At 58.7% G+C, this 13,354-nt stretch overlaps 1 protein-coding gene across 3 annotated transcripts in view; it reads right to left on the bottom strand.

Annotated features, from left to right (window-relative positions):
* CPZ (carboxypeptidase Z) overlaps positions 1 to 10,163 on the bottom strand; it is a 22,527-nt gene extending 12,364 nt beyond the window's left edge. Inside the window, exons 1-4 of one of the 3 annotated variants that reach the window (XM_059166231.1) lie at positions 9,915 to 10,163; positions 5,315 to 5,347; positions 3,529 to 3,933; positions 1,205 to 1,417 (exon numbers count right to left, since the gene is read on the bottom strand). In XM_059166231.1, the coding sequence (XP_059022214.1) occupies positions 1,205 to 1,417; positions 3,529 to 3,933; positions 5,315 to 5,347; positions 9,915 to 10,008 (745 nt within the window). In that variant the 5' untranslated portion in view covers positions 10,009 to 10,163. The remainder of the gene's footprint in view (positions 1 to 1,204; positions 1,418 to 3,528; positions 3,934 to 5,314; positions 5,348 to 9,914) is intronic. The other 2 variants (XM_059166238.1, XM_059166248.1) reach the window with 2 other exon arrangements.
* Positions 10,164 to 13,354: the final 3,191 nt, after the last annotated feature.

Genomic DNA, 13,354 nt, shown 5'->3' with positions numbered 1-13,354 from the left:
TTCTCACAGGGGACATCCCTCACCACAGTCCAAAGCTGCACACCAGTCTGAGATGGGAGGAGTCCTATCTTCATCCCAGAACGTACCATGAGCTGGAGGGACAGGAGGCAGAGTGGGACAAGGAGGCTGGGGTGGGGCCAGGTGATCTCTGTCATGAGCTTTGGGCTCATGACATCCATGCTGCCCAGACTATGAGGATGAAAATCAGGCTGAGTGTAGCGAACCCAGCAAAAATACCAGAGCCACTTAACCTCAGATGGCATATTTTTTCCAATTAAAAAACCAAGAGTCCAAAGGGAACTACTTCTGGATTGACCCCTGTTCCTCCTACGGTCATGCGGATAGACCAGCTGAGGACGGGGCCAAGGAAAGGCTCCTGGCAGAGGTCAGAACTGGGCCCCTGTGCCCCGATGCCCTCAGTGCCAAGGAGGAGTTCACAGTGGTCTTCAGTTCACTACCTGGGACAAAGACCTCCCAGACAGGGGCTGAGACTTTGCTAGAATCACTTGGATTCTTGAGCCAGCCCCCTGAGACCCAGCCCCTGCTCTGAGATCCAGCTTCCTGGTGAGCTCTCTTCAGCACCCCCACAATGGAGGGCAGTGAATGGGGGGCTGCAGAGGGGTCTGACCTCCCGCTTTGTTGGCACCAAGCCGATAAAATCTAGCATTTTCCACATCGCTCTGCCCCATCTCAAAACAAGACCACTGAGCCTGATGAGTTGAAATGGACTTGGTTTTTGAAAAGGACGACGTGCTTCCTTCAGATCATTCTGGGAGATTATGTTCACCAAGCCACTCCAAGGAGCCAATGTGGAGTGGCCAGGACCAAACGTGCACATACTTGCCTCGGTCTGAGCGTGCCAGGGAGAGGTTGCGAAAAGGACAGAATGCGCAGAGCACAGTTACATTTCCCCAGAGACAGACAAGGGTCCACATGCCCATGGCCACCAGGAATCCCCTTGCTTCTCTTCCCCCAACTTGTGGGGGTGACGTTCCCCCGGATGGAGCTCCCAGCTCCCATCTCCCCATTGTGGGATGTGGCCATGCACCCCCAGGACAGGCAGCAGAGCACAGACCCTGCCTGCTCCCTGTCCCCCATGCCTGCGGTGCGCTGGACCTGGGCTTGCGTGCCCCAGAACCCTTTCTTGGGAGCTGGCCTGCATGCAGACATCTCCCCTGGGCCTCCACCAGCGGCAGTGGCTTACTCAGTTCATGCTGGCCGGGCCGGGCCGAGAACTCGATGACCAGCAGCTCCTTGCCGTTGAAGCTCCGGCCAATGCTGTAGGTCTTGGCGATGTGGGCACAGCGGGCCGCAGTCCGCCGCAGCACGCGCACCATCTGTGCGTAGGAGTGGTGTGTGAAGTGGAGGAAGGTCGGCGGGAGGCCTGAGGGCAGTGCCTCCTCCACGTCCAGGCCTTCTGGGGAAGAACGGGGGTGTTGGGGGGGAGCCACCAGCTGCCCTCAGTTTCCCTCACCACCCAGCGTGGCTGTGCCTGCCCCCGCCCCAGCTTCCCCACCACCCCTGGGACCCTGGCCACCACATGCACCCTCATACCCCCTCCCCTGCCACACTCGGAAGCTTGGGGGTCAACCCGTTTCTGTCTTCCGTTAAAATCCCCTTTATGCTGCCCATTATCTACAGCTGTAAGGACACCAGAAGCTGCCACGGTGAGGACTGGACAGCGTATGAAATACGAGTCTGGAGACAATAAAGGCAAAGACACAGCCACAGAAACCACAACCCCTGGGGAGACCCCCTGACTCCAGAGGCTTTGTTTTCCACAGGCACCTAGCTCTAAACCTGGTGCCAGTGGAGGTTCCTGGTTGGCTCTGTCTACGCTGCTTCCTGGTGGAGGCAGCCTCAGTGCCTTGTCAGTCCAGCACCCTCCGCTCAGAAGGGCTCCCTAGAGTCCACCAACCATGACTATGATGACAGCAAGGGTCATCACTGATTACTAACCCAGCAGTGAGGGTGCTGGTGCAGGGCAGGGTGGGGAGGGGAGGGAGAGAGTGAGAGTGGAGGGAGAGGCAGGGTAAGGGAGGGGGAGGGAAAGTGGAGGGAGGGGGAGCAGGGGACAGAGGGGAAAGAGTGGGAGGTGAGGAAGGAGAAGGGAGATGAGGGAAAGGGAGGGGAGGGGAGAGGAGGGAGAAAGCTTTACTCTGTACTCTAAAAGGTCTCCTTCAGAGGAGCCCTGGCCCCATCCCTCTGACTAAGGCCCACCCCTCTCCCTGTCTCTGGACTGAAGATGTGGCTCCTGCAGGCTGGTTAAGGGTTAATCCTTTGCCCCAAGCCTCTCACTGGCCCTGTGGTTTTCTTTCTGCTCAAAAGGGTTTCGAGGGAGGAAGAAAGCAGACGGAACCAGCAATTTGGTAGCAGAATTGCCCAAAATAATCTCTCTCGGGCCACCTCCATGGGCTTTCCCAGGGCAGTCAGGCTCGGCCCCATGGGGATGTCTGGTTCCCTTCCTCTGCACTCCTGCCCTCTCCCAGTGCAACCACAGCCAAGTCTCAGCCTCTGCGCATGCACACAGCTCCTATCAGCCACCGGCAGAACATGGCCCATGGCCCACACACCCCCCCGCCCCCCCCCCGCCGCACCTGCACACACGCCTGTGGGCGGCAGAGTTTCTCAGCCCAGAGCCTGCTCCGGGGTGACCCCTGCGCCCCCCACACAGCCAGTGAACCAGGGGGCCAGCGCAGATGGGTCCCAGATATACATCCCCGTCCTCCCCTGCCATTGTCAGTGTCCCAGCACCCAGCATGGAGCCATGCACACAGCAGGCGCTCAATGTATGCACAGACCGACCAGCGGTCTGACTCCACCAAGTGAACCCTGATGCCCCTGCTGCCATGTGCATTCCCAGGGCCTCCACTTTGTCCTCTGTGAAGTTGGGGTAAGAACCCATATTCGGGAGTGGCACCCAGTGCTAGAGCTTGTGAACCTGACCATTAGCGTGGTGATGTGAGGGCAGGCCATGCTGGGGACCATGAAGTCCTGCCCTATCCAGGGCGGCCCACACCAGCCACGCCTGACCCCTTCCACTCCAGCTTCCATTCTTTCAAGTCAAATAAAAACAAAAGTGAGATCCTGGGCAGCCCGGGACCCATTCCAAGCACCCAGCAGCCACGAGTGACCGGTGGCTGCTGGCTGGGATGGGCTCAGGAGAGAGTATTTCCATGGCCATGGAAAGTTTTCCCAGCCAGGCCTGCTCGGGATTGCACTGTGTCCCCGGAGGGCTGGGCTCAGGACACGTGTCCTTCCCACCTGCCCTGGAATACCCTACCACCAGGAACCTCCTTGCATGCCTGCTGAGATGAGTGGCTCACCACTGCCCAAGACTGCCCATTCCCCCTCCCGAGACACCCAAGTCTGGCTCTCAGGGCCTCTCCCATAGCTTCCTTGAGCCCACTCTGGGGAGGCCGGCTCCCTGCCAGTACCTTCTGTGCCACCTCTCTGGCCGGCCGCAGGCAATCCTGGCAGGCCCCCTGGGGAAAGCACCCTTCCCCCAGACCTCAGGGGCCCATGTACCTCGCAGCTTCTCCAGGGGGTCGTAGCAGCCCTCCTCCACGCTTGCAAAGTAGCGGCCGCAGTCCAGGAAGTAGGGCCAGGCCATGTCGATGGCGTCGAAGGCGGGCTGGCAGGCCTCCCGCAGCCCCTCACACACGTGCCGGCAGGGCCTGCGCACCCGGCCACCCTCGCAGCGGGGGGCCAGCACCGCACAGCCCAGCAGCCGCAGATCTGGGTTGCACTGGCCCTCTAGGAGGTGGTGCAGGACACTCAGCAGGATGTACTCGGAGCTGGCCTCCACCGCCTCCCGGGACCGGTGCTCCAGCAGCGTGGGGAAGGCCGTCTGGTTGTAGGCCACGTCGCTGCAGGTCCTGAGTGGCATGTCCACGCACGTGGCTGGGGGCAGTGGGGTCATCACATCACTCCCTGCCTCCGGGACCCACATGGGCATCCGTCAGGCAAAGGTATCGAGGGCCCGCCCTGCCCCAGCAGAGTCCCATGGGGCTGGAGCCCACAGGGACAGGGCTACCCCCAGGGCTCCTGGGGAAGAAGCCACAGCCCGAGGGGGACCTAACAAGGCTCCCGAGATGAAGCAGGCTCCACTGCTGCCGGGTGGGTGAGCCTGGGCCGGCTGCTCTAGGTCTCAGCAGCCATAGCTGCAAGATGGGTACGGGAAAGCCAACCTTGCTGTCGCCACATTAGGGATGTGGAAGAAGCCAGCAGACTCTCGGTTGGGCAGAAACAGGTGCAGACCCTCCAAACTCACAGTCCTGAGGCAAACCAGAACCCAAAAGTGCTACTGGCTTGGACTGCCTTTTGTCTCCGGGAAAATGGCGATCGCAGAGTGGTTAGCTGGGCTCAGGGTGTTGAGAACAGGGCTGGTTCACAGGATGCCCACGGCTCAGCCCGGCCTGATCCAGCTCTGCATCTCACAGGTGGGTGTCTGGGGTTATGGGGATTTCACTGTCCCCAGGCATTTTCAGCTGTGATTGTAACTCCTCTCTTTCCAAACCTGTGTGGCCAAGGGCACTTGCCGGCCCCACTGGCCTGCCCAGCACGGAGCTGAGGGCAGAGTCATCCCCACGCTGCCCCTTCCCGTGCCCTCAGGGGCACCTCCCACACATGGCAGCTCAGCACACGTGACAAGATGTTGCCACTTCTCAAAGTTTAAAGGGATGGGGTGATTTCTCTGCTCAAAATATTTATATGTGTCGTTGACTTTTGTATAGAGAGAATATTCCCTGCCTTTCAAAGAAGTCTGGTCCCTCCACTTAGAACCCCCCGGATGCCCAAATCTGGCAGGAGGGGACTTGAGGAGATGCATCTGCTTCTGAGCTCATCAGAGCTGTCAGAGCCCACCTGATCTTCAAGCCCACCCCCTGAGGTCAGCTTTCCTTTCCTTCTGTTACAGAGCAGAGGGCCAAGGGCCAGAGAGGGAAAGGGGCTTGCCTGGCAGGGGCCAGGACAGACCCAAGACCCAGGAAGCTTCCAGGAAAAAGAGCGGACATGCCATGAACCTACAGCCACATCATGCCCCAACCAGCCATGGGGTGAGGGGAGCAAGGAGGCTTGAAAGGAGCCTTTCTGGGGGACCCGGGAGCAGAGCCAGGGTGGTAAGCCCAGGCTGCAGAAAGAGAGAGTCCTTCCTCTTTTGTCTCCCTTCCAGCTGATTAAGAAGGGGTTTGGATTTGAGTACTGGGCCTTGTTACTAATCAGCCCCTTGGGACCTTGGGGTTCGGGTCTCTAAAGGGTTCAACAGCGTGGAGGGGCTGCCAAAGCAAACAAGAGAGAAATCCGTGCATCGTACCACTGTCTGCAGCCCATGGCCCGTGACAGTCACCTGGGAAGAGAAAGGACAGTGTGGTTAGGGGTGCAGACCCTGGTCATCCCGTCGTCCTGAGAATGCACACTACCCAGGGCAGGCCCCCGGGTTTGATGGAGCCCTGCTCCCCGCTCTGCAGCGGGGGAGCCTGGTTCCCAGGAGGTACAGTGATTTGCCTAAGGAAAGACACCCAGAGCATGGTGTGGGTGGCACCTGCCCCCACCCCAGCCATGTTTGTCAATCACTGTGGTGTATACACCCCCATGGGGGCCCTTTCAAGCTTCTAGCAGTTGAACAACTAGTTCTGGCAAAATTCCCGAATATTTAACCAGCCTTTCCTGGAGCCTGTACCGCACTTGGTTCTACCCCCACCAGTAACTCTGACCCCATGTTATTCAAAACCCTCAAGAGTCGATGGACACCAGCTCCCTGCCCCCTTCCAGAACACTCTGCAAGAGTTGTGTTCCACAGTCTCCTGAACTGGGGAGAGGAGAACCAGCACGGACAGTGCTCCTTGCAACTATGGGCTCCCACGACGGCCCGCCTCGAGACCCATGCAGGTGGGCCCAACAGTGAGAATGATGGGAAGGCAAGGAACACCAGGCTAACTCAGTGCCACCCGCCAAGTGCCCTCTTAGAAGGTCGAGAGGGCTCTCGGAGCTCCAAGAGTGGGGAACAGATCAGGACGGATGGAAATCAGCATGAGAGGGCCTTGGCCTGGCAGAAGCCTGGGGAGGACAGGCAGGGTGAATTGCAGGAGTGGGAAACAGGGGGAAGGGGTTGCAGAGGGGAGCCCAGAAGAAGGCAGAAACAGAGGGAAAAGCTTGTGTTCTTATCCTGTCCCCTCACACAAAACCCAGCCCTGATCCATGAGTCTGGGAAGGGTGGTGGCCTCATCTGGCGACACGCCATGAAATCTGGGTGCTGTGAGAACTTTCCTGAGAGGACAAATGTGAGCCCCAGAGCGGAAGCAGCTGGAGGGTGGGCTCAGGTCCTGTGGGCCCGGCCAGGCAGCTTCCCTCCTGCAGGACCCTCTGCACATGGTGTGCCCTCCACAGACGAGGCAACCACAGCCCCTGATCCTGCAGCAGACCGGCTCCCAGCGTCCTCCTGGGATGGAGACAAGGCACCCCCTCACCGCCTGGATTCCACTCTCAAAACTGGCAACTGAGAGAGATCTAGGCAATCGTTTGACTAGGTGCCAAGGCTCAGTGGGACAGGCCTGCTGCCTGGGGACCTGCTTTGCCTCCCTGCCTGAACAACACGGCAAGGGCCTCTGTTTCCTCGTTGCATGCGGGCTTTACTCTATGCATGTGGGAACAACATGAAGGTCCTACGGGACAACCCATGGTCAGTGCCCAGCACAGCTCCATTACTGTTACATTTTCTAACACCCCTGAGACCACAAGCCAAGGGTTCCAGGCTGTCCTATGTGGCTAAAAGCGATAGACAAGAGGGTAATTTTCCTAAAATAATTTTTCCTGAATAATTTTCCTAAGTTCTGCAGACTCTAATGCCAACAGAGGGCTGTTGTGTGCCCACCCACACCCACCTTGGACCCCTGGTGATGCGTGTTGGGATGAGCCCAGTGGCAGAGGGCAAGCTCGAGGGACCCCAAGCAGCAAAAGCCACCTGCTCCCCTAAGTGTGCAGGGGAGGGCGTTCCTGGGCACGCCACCCGACACTCTGAAGTCTCTAGGGTCTAATGTGATCACTGACCCGCGCCCACCATCCTCTGCAGCATGAGAAGGGCGTCAGGCTGAACCAATACTTGAGGGGAAAAAGGGAATCCCAGGAAAGCAACCCAGGACCCTGCTTGGAACAGCATGCTCGTCTCTGCAGCTAACGGCACCGAGTTAATGACAGGACAATGGGTCAAAGCATCATAACCGTGCAGGGTCCTGTGCACGGGTGTCTGTGTCCAATGCTGACTGCTCAGCCCCAGGGATAGATGTCGTGACTCAGAGGGTCTGCTCTGGAGCCCTAAACCTCCCTGACAGACGGCTGGGCTGGGGACCTCCAGCTCCTCTGCCCAGAGTGTAACAGAGCCCCCAAGCTGGTAGACAGACAGTGACCATCCCATACCACTAGAGGATGGCAACCTGAAATCAAAGGCTGGCCGGCTGGGCCCTTCCATGGGATCTGAAGGAGGGTCCTCCCTGCTTCTCCCAGCCTCCGGGACCCCAACAAACCCTAAACTTGTGGCTTCACGTCCATCATCACGTGTCCTTCCTGGTGGGTCTGAGTCCCAATCTGTTCCTCTCCTAAGGACACCCGTCATGGGATTTAAGGCCCACTCTGAGCTGGTGTTGACATCCTCATGCTCCTACTTTACCTGCAAAGCCCCACTTCCCAGCAAAGTCACAGCCACAGGTATGGGGACTCCATTATCTCTTGGTAGGGGAACACAATGACAAGAAACCAGCACCAGTGCATGCGCCTGGGGTGAGGTCGAGGGGGGCATTGCTGCTATGGCCACAGGGGGCCGCAGGTCCCACTGAGCACTCCCGGTGGCCAGTCCCTGCCCACACCTGCTGGATGGATGACGTCCTCACCAAACATCAGACTTAGTACTAAAAAAAGAATGCAAAATATCTCATTCATAGTTTTTATATGGCCCCTAGGCGAGTGGGCACCAAAACAAGAGACTGGCTTTCATAAAACTGGTTTTTCAGGTGAATTGCCCCTGTGCTTCATTCCCTCTCCAGTGTGACCACTGAAAAATGTAAAAGTGCCACGGGGCTGGCATCCTTGGGTTTAGAGACCCCGATCCAAAGGCTGAGGCTCTTTGATAGCTCGCACACGCCCGTTCCACCAGGTGACCACAAGGTGTCAGCATGTCTTCAACGAGGGGCCCAGCTGACCTGGGCTGGCCGGCTCCCTCCCCGCCCTCCCTCTTCAGCCCAGGTTAGATTGTTAGTCCCGAGCCAAGGAGACCAACATCTCTTCTAACAGATGAAAAACCTAAATGAGGCCAGAGAGGGTGCCCCATCTGCGCAAGGCTACATAGCAGAGAAGAGAGCCCAGGATTTGAACCCAGACCTGCCTGGGCCCTTGGAGCATGAACCTTGCCACGGCCCATAGGCTCGAGGTGGAGGCCTCAAATCAGGCAAGGGACAAGGGTGGAGGAGAGGGTCCAGGCTTGCCCTGAGGCTCTAGGATAGGTACAAAAGGGGCAGGGATAGTGGTCTCAGACAGAGCAGCGTGGACACCAACTGTCCAGTCCCCGCCAGCGCCAGCCTGCTGTCAGGAAAAGCCATTTGGCTTCTGTGGACCGCACGTGGTCCTCTGTCCGGAGGGAAGACCGGAATGGAGCAAGGATTTCTTCTGGAAACAGTCCCCAATGCCACCTCAGGGCCTCAGCCAGAGCTCCCCCCACCCTTGCCTCAAGGTGAGGAAGGAGTGGTCTGTGCCAGTCTCCAGGGGATAGCTGCCTTTCTCCCTCCGAAAAGGACAGGTTGGGGGGATTTCCTGGAGGAGGGGACCATGGTCCCTGAAAAGCCTGATTCTAGACATTTCCTGCAGGGGAAGGTCGATCCGTGACCCAGTGAGAGTTCAGTCCACATCCCGCCTGTGCACCTGTGCACACATGGGCACACACGTATGCACACACACACACATGCACATGCACACACACATGCACACGCACATGTGCACACTTACACACTCTGCCTGGGCCTTTCTGCAGCAATAAGAAGGAGGCAAGGGGTGAGGGCAAGGGCTGGAGTGGGTGGCGGTGAAAACCCAGATGGCGAGGGAAGAAAAAGGAAAGACTGGCATCGGTGCATTTGAGAGGGGCGTTTTCTCCTGGCACATGCACTTGGCTGTGCCACCATGTTCTCGGGTATCCCCAAACCCTGGCCTTTGAGAGATGTCCAGACCCTGAGCCCAAAGGGACCCCCACCTCCGGGGACAGATGTCTGCTGCTGATAAGGACCCTAAGCACAGGGGACTAGATGCACCGACAACTCTGAACATGAGGGGAAACTGAAGTCCGCTCCAGGAGGGGCCAGAGCCCAGGACTACAGGTCCCCAGCCTCCACACCACACTCTCAGGTGAGATCACACAGACAGGCACACCCCTAAGCCCTTTCCCAGAGCCCTCCAGGCACACCCACTCCCTCCCCAATGACCACGCCCCCTCCCAGAGGACTAAGCCCCTTCCCAGGCCCTCTGAGCCCATTTCCAGAGATAGTGTTGTCCACATCACTTGCCCAAGGTGGCAGGGAGGGGTTAAGAGTTTGCTGCCGCCCATAGCCTTCCCCATTCCTGGAAGGAACAGGGACCTTGGATAGCCTGCCCCCTGCAAAGTGCTGGCACCTGCTCCCTCTGACCTCACGGCAGGACACCCCACCCGCTGTGTTCTGTCCTGAGAAGGACTCCCCTGGACAGCGCACTGAGCCCCTCTGCTGTCCCAGCAGCCTGCTGCACTCTGCCCTGGGGTTCCAGAGTCCCTGTACCCCTAGAGCCTGATGCCCCCTTTCCAGCCCACCAGGACGTCCAAGGTCATGGGCGTGCGCAGGATGTGTTCAGGCCAGGGGTCGCTGGCCGCAGGAGAAAGTTCCGGCGCAGGGTGGGAAAGTTACCGGTGGTCCCCCGGGCGAGCGGGCACCCGGGCCGGGCGGCGGCGGCCAGCGCGGCGAGGAGCAGCAGCAGCAGCGGCGGCGGCGGGGGCGGCATGGTGGGCGGCGGGAGTGCTGCAGCGCAGTGATGTGGCACTCAGGCCGCGGGGCGAAGGCCGCTGGGCTCCCGCCCCCCAGGAGCGCAAGCGGAGTCGGGTTACAGCGCGGCCCACACTCTGCGCTGAGGGATGCCGATGGGAGGGAGCAAGCGGAGCAGCCCGCTTCCGGCCCAGGGCCCGCCCCCAAAGCGGGAGCCCCCACGGGGCTCGGTCTCCCTTGGCCCACCTGAGGCCCCAGGGGAGCTGACCCCTGCGGATCCCGCCGAGAAAACCCTCTTTCTGGACAGGGCGGGTCTGGGGGCCAGGTGCTGACCCGCTGGCTGTGCACCAGGCCAAGTCACTCCTCTGTCCCATGAGTGGAGGGAGGCGTGACCAGCACCCCCACCCACAGAGCCAGACTCTGGGGGTTCCAGAAGAGCCTGTGGGGGATGATTAGGGACAGGAAAGGCAGGAGGCTTCTGGATGTGCTTGGGCAGCTCCTCTCTTCCCAGGATGGGTCTCTGAGCCCTGGGGAGAAAGCCCTTCCTGGTTGTTCCAGCATAGCCTGGGGCAGGGAGCCTGGCTCCAGGGTCCTCAGGGAAATGTGGCCGGCCTCACTTGGCTCATCAGAGGGGGCAACAGACCAACCCAGCTGTGGCATAAAGTTTCATAGGGGTGACCCCCCCTTCTAGCAAAGGAGGCAAAGGCAATTGGGGGTGCTGAGATGGTCCAGTGCAGACAGCCCTGCCTGCGTGACCCCACAGCCTGGGTGTGTGGAAGGACTCCTTCCCACTATCCCCAGGCCATGACTGCATCGTCCACAGCCATCCTGGCAGGAAATCGAGGGGCCTGGGAGGAAGGAAGCCCAGTAGAGTGGCCCCAGAGTCCCCAACTCACTGTCTGTCTGCCCAGAGCCTCTCTGTCTTCCCGGGACCAGGACGGCTTTGGGATTCAGCCAATGCCTTTGAAGCACCCGGTCCATGGAGCTCAGCAGGTGCTGATTCTGCCGTCCAGATGTGCACACATCTGCCTGCCAGCCACTTGTCAGAGCGCACAGCTGCAGTCCAGCCCCTGGTGTGCTTGCACCCTGGGCCTGGGAACACTGCCCACTAGACACCTGGGTCCACATCCCAGCAGGGTTCCCTGGACCTGTCCCTCCCCTGCTAGGCCATCGGCCCAAATAATCGTTAGCATCCATGTGCCTTTATGGGACTCCTTTACCAACTGTCCTGGGCGGCCGGGAGGCCTGACCCTGTAGCCAGATACCACTCAGCCCCAAGACTTTGGACAAGCCCCTTAACCTGGAGTCCAGGACTTGACGTTGCCTTCTATGGGGTAAAAATTGGACAAGAGCTTCAATCCATCCGTGGTCCCAAGAACGAGCAGCTCACTCCCACTTATCAACTCGAGGTGCCCTTTTCTGCATCTGATGTCCCATGCCGCCCTCTGTCCACCCAGACCGCAGCTGGTCCTTCCAGAAGTCTCCGGGCTTGCTGCAGCCCAGGAGTTCCTTTGACTTTCCCGTCTGGGGTCTCCACTCCAAGCTGGGAGGGCGAATTCAGACCCCACCCTTCCTGAGTGCCAGCTGGTGGGAGCCCATTCTCAGGGAGGGTTTTGCCCTCCTCCCCCACGTGCCAGCGGAAGGCATGTGAGTCTCCTTGCTGTCCCCTCCCGCGGGCAGGTCAGGTTCTCACGGATGTTGAGCCTGCAGCCCCAGATGTGGCCAGATTTGTGTGGGCATCTCCTATTACAGCCTTCCATGTGGGTTTGTTTTTCTGTCTGAGTGGTATATAAAATAATGATACTGTTTCAAACCAGTGGTTTCTGAGATTTGGGAAAGAGATAGGGTCATGTTAAGCTATTGTTATTTTTAAGGACCCGGTGGGTAGAATTCAGTAATCCCCTCTGGGACCTACCTCTCTCCTCCCCCAGTTAAGTTGGCAGGAACTGTCTCTCACCCAAGGCCTCTTGTCCCAGGGAGGATGAGGTTACGATGCCACCAAGTGGTCTGGCAGGGCAAATAGTCAGGTTAACCCTTTCCCAGGGCCAAGGGCTGTTCAAGTCCTCCCTGGCCCCCAATCCCTGTCCTGCCCAGCTGCCCCTGGGACAACTGACCAAGAGGGGCAGGGCAGCATGTGGCTGGACCCAGGAGAACCAACAGGTGCAGACACAGCCTGAGCCTGCAAGAGCTTGGATGCTTGGGTGGGAGGAGGAATGCACAGGGTCAGCTTACAGCACAAGTCGCTGGGGGAGAAGCCTCGGGGTGTCATGGAGAGAACATGGACTCTGCCATCCGGCATAGGTCACTTCCCCAGGTGGCTCAACCCTAAGCCCGTGAGCCTGGAGACCTCCATGGAGAAGATGCTGTTGCCCATCTCAGGGTTCATGATGTGGGGAATCCCTCTGCAGCTGGAGATGGTTCCCTTGGCACCTTTCCTTTGGTGCCCAGCTGAAGGGTCCAGGCCCATGGACACAGCACCCAGACCCCACCCCTCCCCAAGCTTCTTCTGGGACAGCACTCATCCTCCTGAACTTAGGGGGCTTAACTCCTCCAGAGAGTTCTCTGGAACCTGCTGGGCGCTAGGGAGACATTCTCATCATGCAGCCCCAGGAGGACCTAGAGTTGCAACTCTGCAGGGTGGGAAGTGCTTCCTGCCCTGTGGGGTCTCAGGCCCTCTGGGAATCAGATGGGAGCTAGAGACCCCCACCCCCTGTCCCACGGAAGAGCATGTGTACTGTGCTGTTAGCCACTGGCTCGTGACCTGTGGCTCGTGATCTGGAAAAGCAGAGAGTTTGCAGGAGGACTGAACCCCCATGGGGTGAGTCTAGTCCCACTCTTCTCGGAAACCCAGCAGGGACCCACTTTCCTGGTAGTTAGACAGCTGGCTTCAGGCTGCTGCAAAGACAGCACTTTTCCCTTCGCAGAGAAACGAGAGACCTTTGAATAAAATGTTTATTGATTCACACAGCGCTTGGGACATGACACCATTTTGCAATACATTTATACGCACATGGAAAGGATCTTTCAAATATTAAAAAAAAAAAAAAACCGCATGCTAAAGGTGAAAGATAACATGGGGAGTGAGAGAATGTTCTAGAATGCCCAGCATGAACACTAATAGTGGCCCTTGCCCAGGAGGCATCTGTGCCTGAGTGGTTTTCTGGAAAATTCCCTGGTGGCTTCAGGGAAGGCAGAACATGAAAGAAACCTTCATCCCCTTCAATGAGTGTTGTCTTGTCCCAGCCATGGCATTTTCTAGGGGACAGGGTACATGTAGTCCTCCACATGGATTTAGGGCTTCCTGGTAAGTCTGTGATGGTGGGCTCCAGCCCAGCTGCCTGGCGTGCTTCTCCCCCCAAAGAGAG

Source organism: Mustela lutreola, chromosome 1 (genome assembly GCF_030435805.1).
Source record: "Mustela lutreola isolate mMusLut2 chromosome 1, mMusLut2.pri, whole genome shotgun sequence".
In the NCBI taxonomy this organism is placed as follows: domain Eukaryota; kingdom Metazoa; phylum Chordata; class Mammalia; order Carnivora; family Mustelidae; genus Mustela; species Mustela lutreola.
Note: the sequence above shows the minus strand (reverse complement) of the source record. Positions and strands in the feature narration are given on the sequence as shown.